The 18,541-nt window shown below is 32.7% G+C and overlaps 1 protein-coding gene across 1 annotated transcript in view; it reads left to right on the forward strand.

Annotated features, from left to right (window-relative positions):
* The window catches only part of LOC109600712 (probable nuclear hormone receptor HR38), a 64,616-nt gene that overhangs the window by 41,204 nt on the left and 4,871 nt on the right, over positions 1–18,541 (forward strand). The window contains exons 2-3 of the mRNA XM_020016890.2: positions 5,895–6,004; positions 15,922–17,296. Coding sequence (XP_019872449.1) covers positions 5,895–6,004; positions 15,922–17,296 — 1,485 coding nt within the window. The remainder of the gene's footprint in view (positions 1–5,894; positions 6,005–15,921; positions 17,297–18,541) is intronic.

Genomic DNA, 18,541 nt, shown 5'->3' on the forward strand with positions numbered 1-18,541 from the left:
ATATAAAATTATATTGAAATATTAGATTATGAATTTTTAAGTAGATTATCCCAAAGATTTATCACAAAATCCATAATAACAATAATTATTATAATATTCAACCATGTAATTTATAGTGGATTTATTTCTGTTTTGAATCAATTATTTATCATCATAAACACTTACACACTCCTTACAAGGAATAAAATTCACATTTAAGTAATGAATAGGGAAATAAACTTTGGTTTATTTTAAATTAACATATGTAAATGCGAAATATTGATGAATATACTCATCAAACAATTACAAAGTGTAAATGCACTACCTTATTTAATATTCAGCAACCACAAATTGTTGAAAGCAAACAGACAATTTAATATTCAATTACGCATTTAGAGTTTCAGATTTTACAACTGATACAGTCATTCGACATTGAACGGTATTTTTAGTTTTTATTGTTTAATTAGCAGTATAAAAATATAACTACATACATATTAAATATTGCATTTTAAACGACTGACCATTTATTTAATATATTTAAGTGAGATTTATGGACATATAATAATAATAATTTAATAATCAAGATTATCCTTGTGTTTATCCCATTTTTATCACAAACCATAAAATTCTCAATTTAAATTTATAGCTGAAAAAAAGCGTTAAACAATTGCATTACCCAATTCACCGATTTAGATAAACAAAACGTTCCTCAACTTTCGAAATGCGCCATTAAATTTTATAGTCGTCTATCTTTAAGACATTAAAATGTTAAATATACATACGAGAAAACCGCAACGGAATATCTAGATTAGTAAATTGAGGTTATCCGCAGAACGAAGCGTGTCAAGAATTTTCCAAACCGTCCAATTATGCTTCGGAAGACCACTTAATATTGCATAAAATCCCAACGACCAACAACAAATCCACCGACAGACAAAACGTGAGCTCGAACTTATTCGCAGCCGTATCATCTTCATCAGACCGACTTTCTTCACCCGCAGTTTCACCTTTCCTCTCGTTCTTCCTGCTCAGTTCTTCCCCTGCGGTGCCCGCATCGGTGCTGCGCCGTTTGGCGATGCCAAATTAATTATTGGTATTAGAATGTGCACGTTTGTAATTACACGTGTCGCACGGACGCAGCGCTGAGTTTAATCAATAGGGCACCGTTTTCGCAGGAATTAATAAATTATCTGCGTATTAGCGTAACGAAAGCGGTACCGCAGTAAATCATGTGTGTGTTTAATATTTCATTATGAAATAACTTTATCCAGGCTCTATGTTAATTAATAGACGCACAGGTGTTTTCTGTGGTGGTCTGTAACGATAGGCTTTTTAGACTAACAAGAATTGATTTTGATTCTTGCTACAAGTTTTCAATTAAGGACTTAACTTATTTTATTGTCAATCAAGCTTTAAACTGATGCGGTTTATTCATTTTTTCTCTCAATTATAAATACCATTATTAAGATACTGAAAAAACAAGTCAAATTTAACAAAATTAAAATATATATTTATTTATAAATACATAAAATCTAATCTCAAATTTAATATATAATATTATTATTTGTTTATGTAAATATGTAATTTGATAAAAACACTCAGATTTCAATTTTATAAAATATATGAACAAGTTTTTTATTATTTATTTAATTAATTATTTTGTGCTGTGATTTCTTAAAAAAAAAAAAAAACTAGAAATATTCTGTAAATTTTTCTCTGAATTATATATAAATAATTTTTAAAGTATGTAAGGAACAAGTTTTTGATGAATGACCAAATATTTTTAAAAATGGTTATTTATAACTTTAATATTTCTGTATTAAACTTTGACAAAAAAAAATCAAAATCTCAAAATATAATACATTTAATTTTCCATATATATTTTTTTCACTGGTTTTGATGATATTTTTTATATTTAAATGCAAATTAACTGGTTTTAATAATTCAACATTTGTTGTTTATTTCCTTTTTTATTTTTATTTATGTATTTATGAATGTTTTTTTTATTTTTTATGTAAATTATTTATATTAAAACGGCCAAATTATTTTAAAAAAATAAAATTATAAAAAATTTATAAAATAATTTTATTTAACAAAAAATTTTTTAAATCAATGTAATTGATATATTCTATATAAATTATTTTTAGACATATTTTTTTAAATTTAAATTATGCAATTAATTTGTTTAAATAATTTTCCATCCAGAAAAACTAAAATTAAATATAAAATTCATTGTTTTTATTAATATTTTTTATTTTTAATATTTTAAATAAGTTAAATAAATTAAATAAATTAAATAAATTAAATAAATTAAATAAATTAAATAAATTAAATAAATTAAATAAATTAAATAAATTAAATAAATTAAATAAATTAAATAAATTAAATAAATTAAATAAATTAAATAAATTAAATAAATTAAATAAATTAAATAAATTAAATAAATTAGAAAATAAATAAAATAATAAAGAATTTATTAGTTTTTATATATTTAAAAAATTTTAATTTTAAAAATATATAATTTGAAATGGAAATATCTATAAAAAATTAGAATCAAATCTGTATAATTTTTAATTTTTTATATATTTTTTTTATTTTAATCTTATTTTATGTATGTTTTTTGTGTTTTTACCTTCAAATTTGTATACAAAAATTAATTTTTATCAAAGAAAAATTTAGTTTATTAATTCATTAAAGTAGAAAAAACAATGAAGAATTTATTAGTTTTTAAAATTTTTAAAATATTTATTAATTTACTATTTAAGAATATATTTAATTTAATATGGAAATATCTATAAAAAATTAGAATCAAATCTGATGTACATAAATTAAATAAATAAACAAATAAATAAATACAGATTTATTACTTTTACTTTAAAAAAAATTATTAAATGTAAATCGAATGAATTACTTTTAAAATTTCTAAATTATCTACAGTTAATTTATTCATAATTACTGTATTTATTAATACCTTAATAAGTCAAATGCATATGTATAAAATAAATATAAGATTTATATTACACATTTTATAGATTGTAATTTTATGAAAAAAATATTTTTATGTTAATTTCTAAATAATAAAACAGTTTTATTCATATTGCATCCTATGAATAATTAGATATTATTAATTAAGTTTATTGTCTTATGGTCAAATATTAATGACAAATAAAATAGTTAATGACACCATAAATTTGTTTAGTCAAATGATAAATAATTTTCTCTAAATACACAAACAAATTCAAATTTTCATTTTAGTAATTTAATTTAATGCATATTTTGAATAAAATTAATAAATAAATAAATAATTTAATAACAAATTGTTACAAGTTTATTGTCTTATGGTCAAATATTAATGACAGATAAAATTGTTAATGACACCATAAATTTGTTTGGTCAAATTTTCTCTAAATACACAAAAAATATAATTTTCTTTTTAGAAATTTAATTTAATGTATATTTTGAATAAAATTAATAAATAAAACATTTAGTTATAATTGTCAATGAAGAAAAATTAATTTTGTCTGTTTTTCTTATTCTATTTCATAAATAAAATATTAAAAATAATTAACAAATACATACTTAAATATTCATAATTTTCTCTTCAGTTATATTATAAATATAAAATATTTATATTATTGTGAAAATGGATATTTTAATCTAAACAATATTATGCTTATAAAATAAACTAATAAAAATCTATTTACGTATTTTATTTTCATGTTTTTCAGTTATTTACAACAATTTATTAGTTTATGGTAAAATAATAATAACAATTAAGATAGTTAATGGAACAGAACCGTTAAAAAAATGTGTTTAGTAATAGCATGAATAATTTTCCTATAAAAATTTATGTAGTTACTTTTCTACCATAGATTATGAACATGAATGACTGTGAACAGGTAAACAAATATATATCATAGTTGTGTGTTATTAAATTAAATTAAATTAATTTAATAAAATGTTATAGTTATGTAAGTGTTATAACCGTTGTTAAAAAATGCAAAAATAAAAATCCACAATATGGTCGCATAATCAGAGAAACAATCGCGATTCCCAACGGTAATCACGGCACAATCATAAAGCGGCAGCGTAATAAAATCGCCCGACAATATGTTTTTCCCGTATAAACATAGCGTGGGCATAAGGCCCCACATAATCAAGGCAGTAGTCGCGCATAACAAAGGCGCCCGTCACGGCTCATAATCCCGCGCCCGTCCTGATTACAAGGGTGCTAAATATCAGTGACTCTGACACCCCAGGGACGGGCACATCATCATTGCCGTTGCCGCTGCCGTTGGAAATTGTTTTTGCTACGGGGCCCCGCCTACCCCCGGACTTATATAAACGCCAGCCACTCGGGTGGCGGTTGTTAATTTAAGGGCGGATTTCGGTGGTGTTGTGCTTAATCGGCAGATCACTGTGTCAAGTGTCAAGTGTCGGTACCGTGTAAAAATAATTAAATTTAGGTATTTTCTTACTTTTCAATCCGGTTTTATGAAAACATGCAAGGCTGTGTTTCAGGTATTTTTCAGTGATTGATGGTTTAGTTTAGCTAAAATTTTAGTATTTGTGTCAAGATTTTTCCAATTAATAGATTAATTAGTTGTAAAATATGTAGGTTATAAGGTTGTTTTGTTAAATGTGTCAATGTTGTTCCTCTATTGACAATCATTATTAATATATTTATCTTTTTACATGGTAATATATTGTTGCTATAAAAATATCTTCTCCAAGCATCTCATTAAAAAATCTTTTGGACACTCATGATTAAAAAATGGAACGATAAACTCCATCAAAATTTAACAATTAATAATAATAAATTCGAAATTTCCATAAGAATGCAAAGAAATTTATATGTTAATATTTTTTATGGTGACAATCCGTGGTTGCTCATTATTATCAATATATGTTAAATAAAATTCCAAAGACATTGTGTGATCACTGTTGATGAATATTTACATACCTTAGGTGTGTTTTTCACTCTATCGATTTATTGATTTTCCATCGACTCGAAATAGGTGTTCCCGGATTAACTTTCTTTAAAAAACGGTCATTATCACGATTAAAATGCATTTTCTCGTCACATTCATCATAACACTTAATGATACCATACGTACACATAATCTGTAGAGTTTTTTTTGAATAAATTTGAATAATTCTATTATTTATGTTGTGAGACATATCGACATAAATTTTATTTACCAATAATAAGTCGCAGTTCCGGATTATAACATAAAATGTGATGACAAACAAATAAAAACACTAAATATTTGGAAACGTACCCCAAGGACGTATTCAAACTAGCAAAACTGACGTCACTTTGCAAAAAATTACAATAAATTAATACTTAATTTTATTTCTAGGCATTAAAATAAAAGTGAGTAAAAATGTGACATGTGAGTGTTTATAATGATAGCCACCAATTTGAATGGTTTGTACCATAGTTGTAGTAAAAACTAATTTACAAATCCGACTCCCGCTTGTCAAAACGCCATTCAGCCCGTAATTATATCAGAAACGTGCTTATTTATGCTTCATTCATCGTAATTACCGCAGATTTGCCACAAAACTTGATTAATTGCGTCTCATTACTCAAAATAATTTCAACAGATGCACACAATAAATTATTACCAAGAACACCAAAAGGTTATAATAAGTTGAGAAACATTAACACAGTGTTTAAGACGAAAATATTAATAAAACACGCTGCGTTTGAGTGATGAGAGAATAACTTTCAGTTTTTAAGCGTATTAGAATTTTTTGCGAATAAATTGAATCGATGATTAATGTCTTATTGTCAAGTTTGAACGTAGATCTAGGCATGGTAGATGGATGTGTTTCTTCATTTTACTCGGAGCAATAAATTTATTGATTGTGATTGATTGAGTAATCTAAATTAGGTATTTTTGTTGCAGGTGCAATATTAGTACAGGGCGATTTGTCCAGTACACCTTTGGTGGCGGCGAGCGCGCAGCCTTCCGCCCCCAGTAGTCCTCAATCAAGTATGCTTCTGCTCCAGACACAGGTAACAACTTTTATCCTATCATTTATTTAAATTAGGTTAAAATAACAAATTAACAGTACTTATTTATAAGTAAAAAGATGGTAAATATAATATTTACCCTTTATATGTCACTTCAAGTGAGCTTTTACTCCAGACACATGCAAAAACTCTTCTAGTCTATTTGAAAATAAAACAGTAACTGTTATAAGAATATTTATTAACAAATTAGCATTCCCTTTACTCGAATTCCAAGTAAAAATATGGAAAGTTAAATATTTACATTTTATATCTGACTTTTAGTGAGCTTTTGCTCCAGTCACAGGCAAAAACTCTTCTACTTTATTTGATAATAAAACAATAACTGTTAAGAGAGTGTTTATGAACAAATTAACATTCCCTTTACTCGGGTTCCAAGTAAAAATATGGAAAATTAAATCTTTACCCTTTACATCTGACTTCAAGTGAGCTTTTGCTCCAGACACTGGCAAAAACTCTTCTACTTTATTTGATAATAAAACAATAACTGTTAAGAGAGTGTTTATTAACAAATTAGCAATCCCTTTACTCGGGTTCCAAGTAAAAACATGGAAAATTACATTTTTACCCTTTATATCTGATTTCTAGTGAGCTTTTGCTCCAGACACAGGCAAAAACTCTTCTACTTTACTTGATAATAAAACAATAACTGTTAAGAGAGTGTTTATTAACAAATTAGCATTCCCTTTACTCGGGTTCCATGTAAAAATATGGAAAATTAAATCTTTACCCTTTACATCTGACTTCAAGTGAGCTTTTGCTCCAGACACAGGCTGAAACACTTCTAGTTTATTTGATAATAAAACAGTAACTGTTAAAAGAGTGTTTATTAACAAATTAGCATTCCCTTTACTCGGGTTCCAAGTAAAAACATGGAAAATTACATTTTTACCCTTTATATCTGACTTCTAGTGAGCTTTTGCTCCAGACACAGGCAAAAACTCTTCTACTTTACTTGATAATAAAACAATAACTGTTAAGAGAGTGTTTATTAACAAATTAGCATTCCCTTTACTCGGGTTCCATGTAAAAATATGGAAAATTAAATCTTTACCCTTTACATCTGACTTCAAGTGAGCTGTTGCTCCAGACACAGGCTAAAACTCTTCTAGTTTATTTGATAATAAAACAGTAACTGTTAAAAGAGTGTTTATTAACAAATTAGCATTCCCTTTACACGGGTTCCAAGTAAAAACATGGAAAATTACATTTTTACCCTTTATATCTGACTTCTAGTGAGCTTTTGCTCCAGACACAGGCAAAAACTCTTCTACTTTACTTGATAATAAAACAATAACTGTTAAGAGAGTGTTTATTAACAAATTAGCATTCCCTTTACTCGGGTTCCATGTAAAAATAAGGAAAATTAAATCTTTACCCTTTACATCTGACTTCAAGTGAGCTTTTGCTCCAGGCACAGGCTGAAACTCTTCTAGTTTATTTGATAATAAAACAGTAACTGTTAAAAGAGTATTTATTAACAAATTTACATTCCCTTTAGTCGGGTTTCAAGTAAAAATATTAAAAAAGAAAGAAATATTGAAGAGCTTTTGCAGTAAGCGTCAAAACAGTGTTAATTAACAATTACTGAGGTTCCACGTAAATTGAACCTTCCAATATTGAAAAAATTCTAATATCAAGGAAAACGAATATTAATTTAAACGAAGGAGAACCATTACTCGCAGCCCAACCATGTTAGACGCAGATTCCCGTACTTGAAACCGGACTGCTCTTGGAAATGATTTGTGGCGGTTAATTACGTCCGACTTATTGTTGCACCGGCGAATAATCCATAACGAGACCGTACGCGATACGATAAAAAAAAAGGCGAGTGATTGACACGGTGAGTAAGACAGTAGCAGACACAGACAGACAATCGCTAATGCTCCACAACAATATGGTGATGTTCGGGGCGCCTTGAAGCCGTGAGAACTTATTGTTGCAACTAAACGGATACTGTTCGTGGCCGATCACTACCGGCGACTTTCCTCACCTTCGGTGATTTAATCCGTGTGCCCCGTACGTTTTGTATTACATTCACGTGTGTGGTTTTAAAATTAGCTAAGACGACCGTAAAGCTTGTCAGCAGCTTCTGCCGAAGAGGCATCGTTGATTATAATAAATGGGCAATAAAAGTATTGCGGTAATTCTTTAATTAGCGACGGCTTCGTCGCCGTGATTGGCGTCAGTGTGTGGCGGATTGGAAAAAAAGTCGCCAACAATACAGCGCACACATGCCCATTAGGTACGGTCGTACACCATAAGTCACTCGCCTGTCAGGACTGGCAATGCATATAGGAGTATAGATGTTACTGGCAGATAAAACCGTAATGCGATAGTTTCCTTTGTGATCATCGAACATATGGTGATGCCACTCATTCACTGGTTCGGTACTTGCCGTTTTTATCGCGATTGAGGGACTGTTATGGAAATCATACTCCTATTATGTGCCTAATTTATTACCTTCAAAATATAGGTGCACATTTCAACGGGTTCTTAATGGACCTTGTCAACTTTGATAAGAGTACCTTATGGCCTCATACAACGTCATTTTAATTAGAGATACTATAACATCAGACCGGGAATCACCATTTTGATTTGCTCCGGTACTAATGCTTTCTAAATACAGCCATTAATATGGTTTACACCTGTTTCTCAAAAGGACAACAATCAACTTTGATAAAAGTACCTTATGGAGTCACACAAATATAGACAGTTACATAATTCTTACCAAGTCATTTTAATTTAGGATACTGTTGATGAAGATGAACATCTTCACATCAAATTCTTATAATTTTTAACATAAGTCCATCACTTTGTTTTGCTCCAGTACTAATATCTCATAAACAAAGTCATTAATGTGGTCGGCAAGTGCTTCTCTAAAGGACAACAATCAACTTTGATAAGAGTACCTTATGAAGTCACACAAATAAAGTCAGTTACTTAGTTCTTACCAAGTTATTTTAATTTGGGATACTATTGATGAAAATAAATATGTTCATGAACCATCACTGATTTGCTCATTTCCAAAATGAATCTGGCCCAAAGAAAGGTGAAATGAAGAAGAAATATTAGTTTCCATGGAATGCACTGAAGAACATTTTATAGAAAGATTAGATTCAAGATTGAAACATTAATTTCGGTCACCCCAGTCACAATTATCTATAAATGTTGTACCAGCAATTTAATTTAGCATTTGATTTGTGTAGTAGCAATCCACGCTCCGCCCAGAGCCGCTCTACCTTTAATTAACATCGCATTCTATTGAATATTAGTAACCGCGGCAATAAATAATGGACCGCTGGAATATTTTTAGAGCCGGTTCAATTTAACGAGCTCGTACCACGTGTCAAACTGCTGTGCAACCAAGAATTACAGTCTGAAATGAACCGTTCTCGTTTCATAGCGATCTGAAATCGAGACATTGACTACACAAATGCACGAGGTATGTGGTTCAGCCTTCGAATTCTTTGTGCGTGTCTCAGATGCACTCACTGTCTTTGCGCTGCGTGCGATCTAAACATGATTTTCAATTTTTTCGTTGGATGCCTCCTCTTCAATGGCATCGATACCGGTGATTATAATTAACTGGTCATTTATTTTGCCGACTTGCGGACAAAGAGTGGAGAGGATTACGCCGATCATAAGCACCAATTTAATCTTTATAACAGCACTCATTAACGGTTTATTTGAATACTAATCATACATTGGATTATTATAAAATTGGTGATGGACTCCCAACAATGACGGCTTGACTTCTGTTATGTAATACGTTAAGTAACAAACAGCAACATTATTACTAATTGATGGATTAGCTTAATCACTGACGCAGAAAAAACGACTTGAGTAATATTTTTCCTTTTATGGAAGGAATCGTATGGTTTCTATCAAATTAGTTAGATGTAGTGCCAGTTTCTCTTCCTCCTTCAGTTCCCTTACTGGTTATTGATTGATCTGGTTTTTCAAGACCAAATTAGTCACCTTCAAGTTCACTAATGCCAAACACGTTCTTGTGATATAATCGGAAATATATTAGATGATGATTTGTGGCTGGGTCTTCAATTGCATCCACCTTCGCACTCCGTACACAGAAGATATTCCAGCTAATATATTACCATTGCGGTTCTGTCTCTATTAACTGCTGAATATGCAAACTGAATTTATGCGGCGATATATCTAAATATTTTATACACACAAACAGTGCTCGGGAACTTTCTCCGGCATAAATCCCGGCCTAGCATACCGTTTGAAATGATATATGGCGGGACATTACAGACGTAGTTATTGCTTTAATGGCAGATAATCCATATCGAGATCGGATTTAAAAAAGACTACAATTGCTGTGATTGACAGTCCCGGGTGACTATTTGAATATGGACGTGATATTGACTTATTTGGTATCAGTTTGTAAAAGTTGGGATTAATGGCTGTTGTCCTTTTGAGAAGCAGTTGCATACCATATTAATGGCTTTGTTTAGAAGGCATTAGTACCGGAGCAAATCAAAGTGATGGTTCATGGTCTTATGTTGGAAATTATAAGAATCTGATGTATAGATGTTTGTCTTCATTAATAGTATCCCAAATTAAAGTGACGTAGTAAGAATTAATCATAAAATAATCACCAATTTCAAAAAATAGTTTTTAATTTGATAAGATGAAGGTATTACTTCAGAAAGTTGCCAATTGTATGACTTTTAAAATATTCAGCAACCTTATGGCAACTATTTTTAGGAAGAGAATCATCGTAATTAATCATAACATAATCACCAGTTTCAAAAAATAGTATTTAATTTGATAAGATGAAGGTATTACTTCAGAAAGTTGCCAATTGTATGACTTTTAAAATATTCAGCAACCTTATGGCAACTATTTTTAGGAAGAGAATCGTCGTAATTAATCATAACATAATCACCAGTTTCAAAAAATAGTATTTAATTTGATAAGATGAAGGTATTACTTCAGAAAGTTGCCAATTGTATGACTTTTAAAATATTCAGCAACCTTATGGCAACTATTTTTAGGAAGAGAATCGTCGTAATTAATCATAACATAATCACCAGTTTCAAAAAATAGTATTTAATTTGATAAGATGAAGGTATTACTTCAGAAAGTTGCCAATTGTATGACTTTTAAAATATTCAGCAACCTTATGGTAACTATTTTTAGGAAGAGAATCGTCGTATTTAATCATAACATAATCACCAATTTCAAAAAATAGTTTTTAATTTTATAAGATGAAGGTATTACTTCAGAAAGTTGCAATTGTATGACTTTTAAAATATTTTTAGGAAGAGAATCATCGTAATTAATCATAACATAATCACCAATTTCAAAATATAGTGTTCAGTTTGTTAATGTGGAGGTTCAATTGTATTTATTGTCACATCATCACCGTTTTAAATATTCATAGACACTCTTTGTTAGCCTTTAATTAAATTGTAGCAAATGGTCACTGATTTAATGCCAGAAAGAATTAAAGGAGAAGCTGATTCTCATTACCGCTTCACACGTGAACACAATGCATTAAACATTATCTTTATTAGTGCTTAGAAGAATAAATGTGGTCTGATAAATTTCATCTAATTTACATGATTGTGGCGTTTGTTTGGCCTGTGAATAAAAGGCGTAACCATCACACATATGCGTTTCAAAGTGTACCGCCCATTTTCCCTATCTCAACCACATGCAAACACCTCTAGACCTATTATTCCGCTTTAATTACGATTATTATGCGACTAGAGGTTAATCAGGCGATCACCTTACGTTTTACGTTGGCGAAGGCCATCAAGCACAAGGAAGGAATTCTGCACAACGAAAATAATTTCGCAAAAGTTATTGAATAGACTCAGGCTGGGTCTGGACCGAAGAACAAAGACGTGATGGGTTGTCGTGCTCAACGTTCTTGTCATTCATACACTGCAGCTAAGAGGAAGCAAAAGATGGGTAATTATAGCAATTATTTTTATCCAATGATATGAATGAAGGTTATTAAAAATATCTTCAAAATTAAAATGACAGAGGAATTGTGGCTGATTCGCCGTGACCTTTTATTTATTTATTTATTTATTAGAGCCTCAGGGTCCTGAGGTAGACAGATTATCCCTTCCAATCATCAATTACTTACTACCAAATTGAGTAGGATAATAAAGTGCCCGGGGTGCATGTACGGTACTGCCCAAATCCTTTCAAATTAAATAACGGACCTCTTACCCAACGAATAGGTTTCCGGTGTGCAAACCACGTCTCTTATGTTAATTACCCACGATTTACCACAAAAAACCCACCGAATTGTCAGACGACTTTGATGAATAGCCACAGTCCCCTAAAAAACCGTCCAATCAATCAAAATCCCCGTCGGTACTGTTGCATGCATATTTTTTCCCATCCGTCCGCGGACAGATGATGATGAGGTGGAATTAGCGGTAAATGGCGCAACGCGGCTACGAACCTCGAAAGTGAGTCGTGAAAGTGAACGATGGGGCTCGTTAGTGGCGCGCTTGGCACTCGCACGGCTCATATTCGCATTAATTGTGGACGAAGGTGGCGAATGCGGCTCCATTGCGTCACGGTTGTCACCCGGCGATGCGATTTGGATGTGAGGCAACCTCCAACAGGTGGCTGCACAGACCTTAAGACAAGCCGGAATGCAAATAACACTTGTGTGGCTTTACTGATTTGGTTTAACCTATCCACCAAGCCTAACTTAGAGTGTCGAAAGGCACCAATTACTATTCTTACTGCTGTAGACAGTAAATTAAACTTATTTTCCTTCATCATTACAAGCCTGGTACTTTTCTTGAGTCGATTTACTTCAGATTGTATCTTAACTAAGTCTTTTAATTACCATTTGTTGGATTGTTTTCCAATCTGGTACTTCTTAGTTGCCCTTGTATTTTTTCATGTCCTTCTAAAGTACCACACATTATACTACATTAATGAAGGTGAATCTTAGTTTGATTGGTGCATTATAAGCTGCCTAATTTGTCTAGTTGTGCCAAAATGTTGTGGACAGTAAATTAAACTTATATATTCTTATTTTCCTTCATCATTACAAGCCTGGTACTTTTCTTGAGTCGATTTACTTCAGATTATGTCTTAACTAAATCCTTTAATTGCCTTCATTTGTTGTATTGTGTTCCAATTTGGAACTTCATAGTTGCCTTTATATTTTTCCAAGTCCTTCTAAAGTACCACTCATTATACTACATTAATGAAGGTGAATCTTAGTTTGATTGGTGCATTATAAGCTGCCTAATTTGTCTAGATGGGCCAAAATGTTGTGGACAGTAAATTAATCTTATTTTTCCTTATTTTCCTTCATCATTACAAGCCTGGTACTTTTTTTGAGTCGATTTACTTCAGATTATGTCTTAGCTAAGTCCTTTAATTGCCTCCATTTGTTGTATTGTTTTCCAATTTGGAACTTCACAGTTGCCCTTGTATCATTATACTACATTAATGTAGGTGAATCTTAGTTTGACTGGTGCATTGTAAATTGCCTAACTTGTCTAGTTGAAAAAAAATTGGGTCAAAATTCACCTTCTTCAACACCATTACCAAAAAAGCAAGAAGTGCTGCTCATCTAACTATGACCTAAAGATGGCATGACTTGCTAATAATGGGCATCAGCAAACCCGACCGACGTGCCCCGGTTTTGGCTATTGAAAAAGCCATGGAAAGCCGCAGCAGCACCGTCCAAACCAAGCGACGACCCGTCACGTCGCTGGCCGGCGTCTGCGGCCGGCTTTTCCCATCGGCGCGAAGCCACCGAATTTCCACCACTATGGCGTATTTCGGCCATGTTAGACGTCGCGACGTCCTAATAGAGACGACGACGCAGGCGAGGCGGTCTACCAATGGGACATTGGTGGTGATGGCCACGCCTCTAGCGCGGTCGTGTTCCCCTGTCTCTTTGGAAACAATGCCGACTGATGTGGAACAACGCACGGCAAGTCAGCAGTAGTTGTGTACGCGGCGTGCAGGCCAAAGAACGCAAACCAGATAGCAGGACTGTGTACCACTCGTACCACTGTGTGTGTGTGTGAGTGTGTGTGTGCGGAATCGATCACCTGTCGGTGAGATGTGAGTTGTGAGACTCGGACAAGTCATTCACTTTATTATTAGCACGACGGTGATCTGTCGATAGGACTAAATATAATGAGCTGTGAGGCCCTATTTATGGCTAGATGGCCAATTATTTTCGGGTTTTACATCAACATTCGATCCCCTTTTGTTGTCGATTCGTTTCGCGGCTGATATGGTTCCACGGTTTTATGTGGTAGCTTGAAAAAGCTGTGAGTATTTTTATCATTAAACAAACACTTCTACACCTCTAATTTCAACAATACACCACATTAAATCATTTGTATTAAAATATGAACCAAAACTTATTCCCAAGACATCTTCAAAAATGGTACTTTTCTCAAAATTTGATTTTCGAGTTTTCTTAATGTTTTTTGATCTCCTTTAAAAGCCTCTAAGTTTCTTAGATTCCTTCAGTACCAGTAATTTGTTTGTTTTTTTTTTTTTAAATTTCCTTATGAATCCGGTACTTGGAACCCGTAGAAACAATCTGTATTAGTTTAAAATATATTATTGAAATTTTTATTAATAGTTCCTTCGTTTCTAAAGTCAAGACCATTTTTTACACCTCTCAGATAAAATAATCTTAAGGTACTTCACATTATAAATGGAAATATTGATAACTATATAAAATGACATAAAATATTCAATAAAGAACCATAATCTACTTTCAAGAAATACCATATTCTTCAAAGATAGTAAAGTTTTCTTAAATTTTAATTTAGAAATTATTAAATGTTCTCTTATTTCTTATGAATCCGGTACTTGGAACCCATAAGAGGAATCTGTATTAGTTTAAAATATATTATTGATATTTTTATTAATAGTTCCTTCGTTTCTAAAGTCAAGACCATTTTCTACACCTCTCAGATAAAATAATCTTGAGGTACTTCACATTATAAATGGAAAGATTGATAACTATATAAAATGACATAAAATATTCAACAAAGAACCATAATTTACTTTCAAGAAGTACCATATTCTTCAAAAATAGTAAAATTTTCTTGAATTTTAATTTAGAAATTATTGAATGTTCTCTTATTTCTTATGAATCCAGTACTTGGAACCCATAGAAGCAATCTGTATTAGTTTAAAATATATTATTGATAGTTTTATTAATAGTTCCTTCGTTTTTAAAGTCAACACCATTTTTTACACCTTTTGTATATATTAGTCTTAAGGTACCGTATTTAATAACTGGAAAAATAAATAACTACATTAAAATATACAGTAAAGAACCAAATTTTGCTGTCAAGAAAGACAGTAACTATATTAAAATATTTAAAAAGAATTTTTACACCTGTTAGATGAAACAATCTTAAGATAATTACTGGAAATATATAGAAGACCTCTTCAAGGCAATAAACTTCTACAAAAGTATTAATTTTATTGGTGTTATTGACAATAATAAATTTTATTATATACTTTCAAACGAAACTTTCCAAAGTATAAAATTAAACTAAAATCGTATGAGTGGATACATTTTCCACATGTGCAGATTATGGCATATAATTAAAACCATTTGTTGCACTGTCTTTTCTAAATTTATCAGATGACTAACATTGCGAAAATCTAAGCCTTTTAATAGACTTAATTTAATTTGAGTAAAGTAATTACTGAACTAATTTATTTAACACAATAAAAAAGACTAACGGTATACATAATTTAATTATGTAAAACAGAATTATTACTTTAACATGCAGTTATGAATTTTAATATAGTTGCATTCCAATTGTAGGGTTAATTATGCACATTTATTGTCTTAATTATTTTTTAATTGAATGAAGTTGGTTTACAAATTTGGTTTCCTTCTGTTCCAGACCTCGTTTGGCTCGAGCAGTTTCGCGGATCTGCTGAATGCACCGTTTTCGGACGACCCCAGCGGAGTATTACCCCCTGAAGATCTCGATCCCTTCCCAGACGTCGCCCTTCACTCTCAACCCTCCTCCCCTGCGCCACTGCCCAGTTTCCAAGAGACCTACTCGGTCCGCTATCAGACCCCCAGCTCCACGGCCACCTCTTCCTTCAAGATGGACGAAGAGTGCTACAACGTGTCCTACCATCACCCCCATCACGTCGCCGCCCCGCATCACTATGACTATCAACAGCTTCAGTACCCACCCGCAAGCCCGTATTACCCACCCCCTCAGACTTGCAGCCCCAGCTTCGAAAGCTTAATGTCACAAGAGCCGTACTCTTTGCCTTCCTATCAATCCACCACGTCAGAGCTTCACGTCAGCACCGCTTTAAGTCCCAGACAGAGGCGGGCTTCTTTACCGCTGCAACGATCAGAGTCCACCAGCAGTAGCGAGAGCCCGAAGCTGAGACTCGCCGGACCTCCACCATCAGCTTCAGCCTGTTCTTCAGCGGCCAGTTCACCGGGAGGCTCAGTCGACCAGCCCACTTCTTCCAAAGGTCCCACTCCACCATCCCCATCGCAACTGTGCGCTGTCTGCGGCGACACCGCAGCCTGCCAGCACTACGGAGTAAGAACTTGCGAAGGCTGCAAAGGGTTCTTCAAGAGGACCGTGCAGAAAGGCTCGAAGTACGTCTGTTTGGCGGACAAGGCCTGCCCCGTTGACAAGAGGCGAAGGAACAGGTGCCAGTTTTGCCGGTTTCAGAAATGCCTGGCCGTCGGTATGGTTAAGGAAGTGGTACGGACGGATTCGTTGAAAGGTCGGCGGGGGCGGCTGCCATCCAAGCCCAAGTCGCCCCAGGAATCGCCGCCGAGCCCACCGGTTTCTCTCATAACTGCTTTGGTCCGAGCCCACGTGGACACAACCCCTGATCTCGCTAACTTAGATTACTCCCAGTACTTGGAGCCCAGTCCTATTGAGCCCGTCATTTCCGAAGCTGAAAAGATCCAGCAGTTTTACACACTCCTCACCACCTCGGTGGATGTCATCAAGAACTTTGCGGACAAAATACCCGGGTTCCAGGAGATTTGTCCGGAGGACCGGGAGCTTCTTTTCCAGTCTGCGTCTTTGGAGTTGTTCGTGCTGAGGCTCGCATACAGGACGCACCCGAACGACACCAAGTTGACGTTCTGCAACGGGGTTGTGTTAGATATTCAGCAGTGCCAGAGGTCTTTTGGGGATTGGCTGCATTGCATCATGGAGTTCTGCACGGGATTACACTCTATGGAGATCGACATCTCTGCCTTCGCTTGTCTTTGTGCCCTCACCCTGATTACTGGTGAGTTAATTAATCACTTCTTTTGATGACTATATTGGAACTAATCCTTTTGCCTCATTATATAATTAAGTTGGGTCTTAAAAAACTACCGTTAAAAATAGTTTTCACGCTATTAAATCAATATGTAATTTGATATCGCCGACGAAATCTGATCCATCACATTCATATTCTAATTCTGGTTTCGAAAACTTCTGTTGCCCAATGACTGATTGGAAGCGAAGAGAAGGACGATCGCTGGACAAGTGGATAAAGGTGAAACTTAATAAGTAATCTTAGATACGGCTATTATTGGTGTTATTGATTAACGTTTCCTGTGTTTATTAGATTTTTTTTAGAAAACTGGGTAATAATGCCTACACTGGTCAATTTGACCCAAAAACTAATACAATGTGGGTTGCCATTTTTACATTAAATCTGAAACTGGGACTTGAATATAAATCGTTAACAACGACCTTGCGTTTGTTGTAAATTAATATAAGTAATTAATTCTCAAGTGAATTTATTTTTTGCATGCCCAGTACATTCGTGGAATATTCTTTGAGTGGAATTTAAGACATGTTTACAACGTGCCATAATAAAATAATATAAGAACACTAAACTGGAAGTTATTACTTATTACTAGATATTTTTAAATCACTTGGACAACTTAAATTGTTGTGTGTGCTGGAGTATGTGTTTATCAGGGTCTCAATATGTTCAGCGTTCTCTAATTTCTTATAAATCCGGTACTTGGAACCCATAGAAGCAATCTGTATTAGTTTAAAATATATTAATGAAATTTTTATTCATAGTTCCTTCGTTTCTAAAGTCAAGACCATTTTTTACACCTCTCAGATAAAATAATCTTAAGGTACTTCACATTATAACTGGAAAGATTGATAACTATATAAAATGACATAAAATATACAACAAAGAACCATAATTTACTTTCAAGAAGTACCATATTCTTCAAAAATACTAAAGTTTTCTTAAATTTTAATTTAGAAATTATTAAATGTTCTCTTATTTCTTATGAATTCGGTACTTGGAACCCATAGAAGCAATCTGTATTAGTTTAAAATATATTATTGATAATTTTGTTAATAATTCCTTCATTTCTAAAGTCAAGACCATTTTTTACACCTCTCACATAAAATAATCTTAAGGTACTTTACATTATAACTGGAAAGATTGATATCTACATAAAATGACATAAAATACTCAACAAAGAATCATAATTTACTTTCAAGAAGTACCATATTTTTC

This window comes from Aethina tumida, chromosome 4 (genome assembly GCF_024364675.1).
Source record: "Aethina tumida isolate Nest 87 chromosome 4, icAetTumi1.1, whole genome shotgun sequence".
NCBI lineage: Eukaryota > Metazoa > Arthropoda > Insecta > Coleoptera > Nitidulidae > Aethina > Aethina tumida.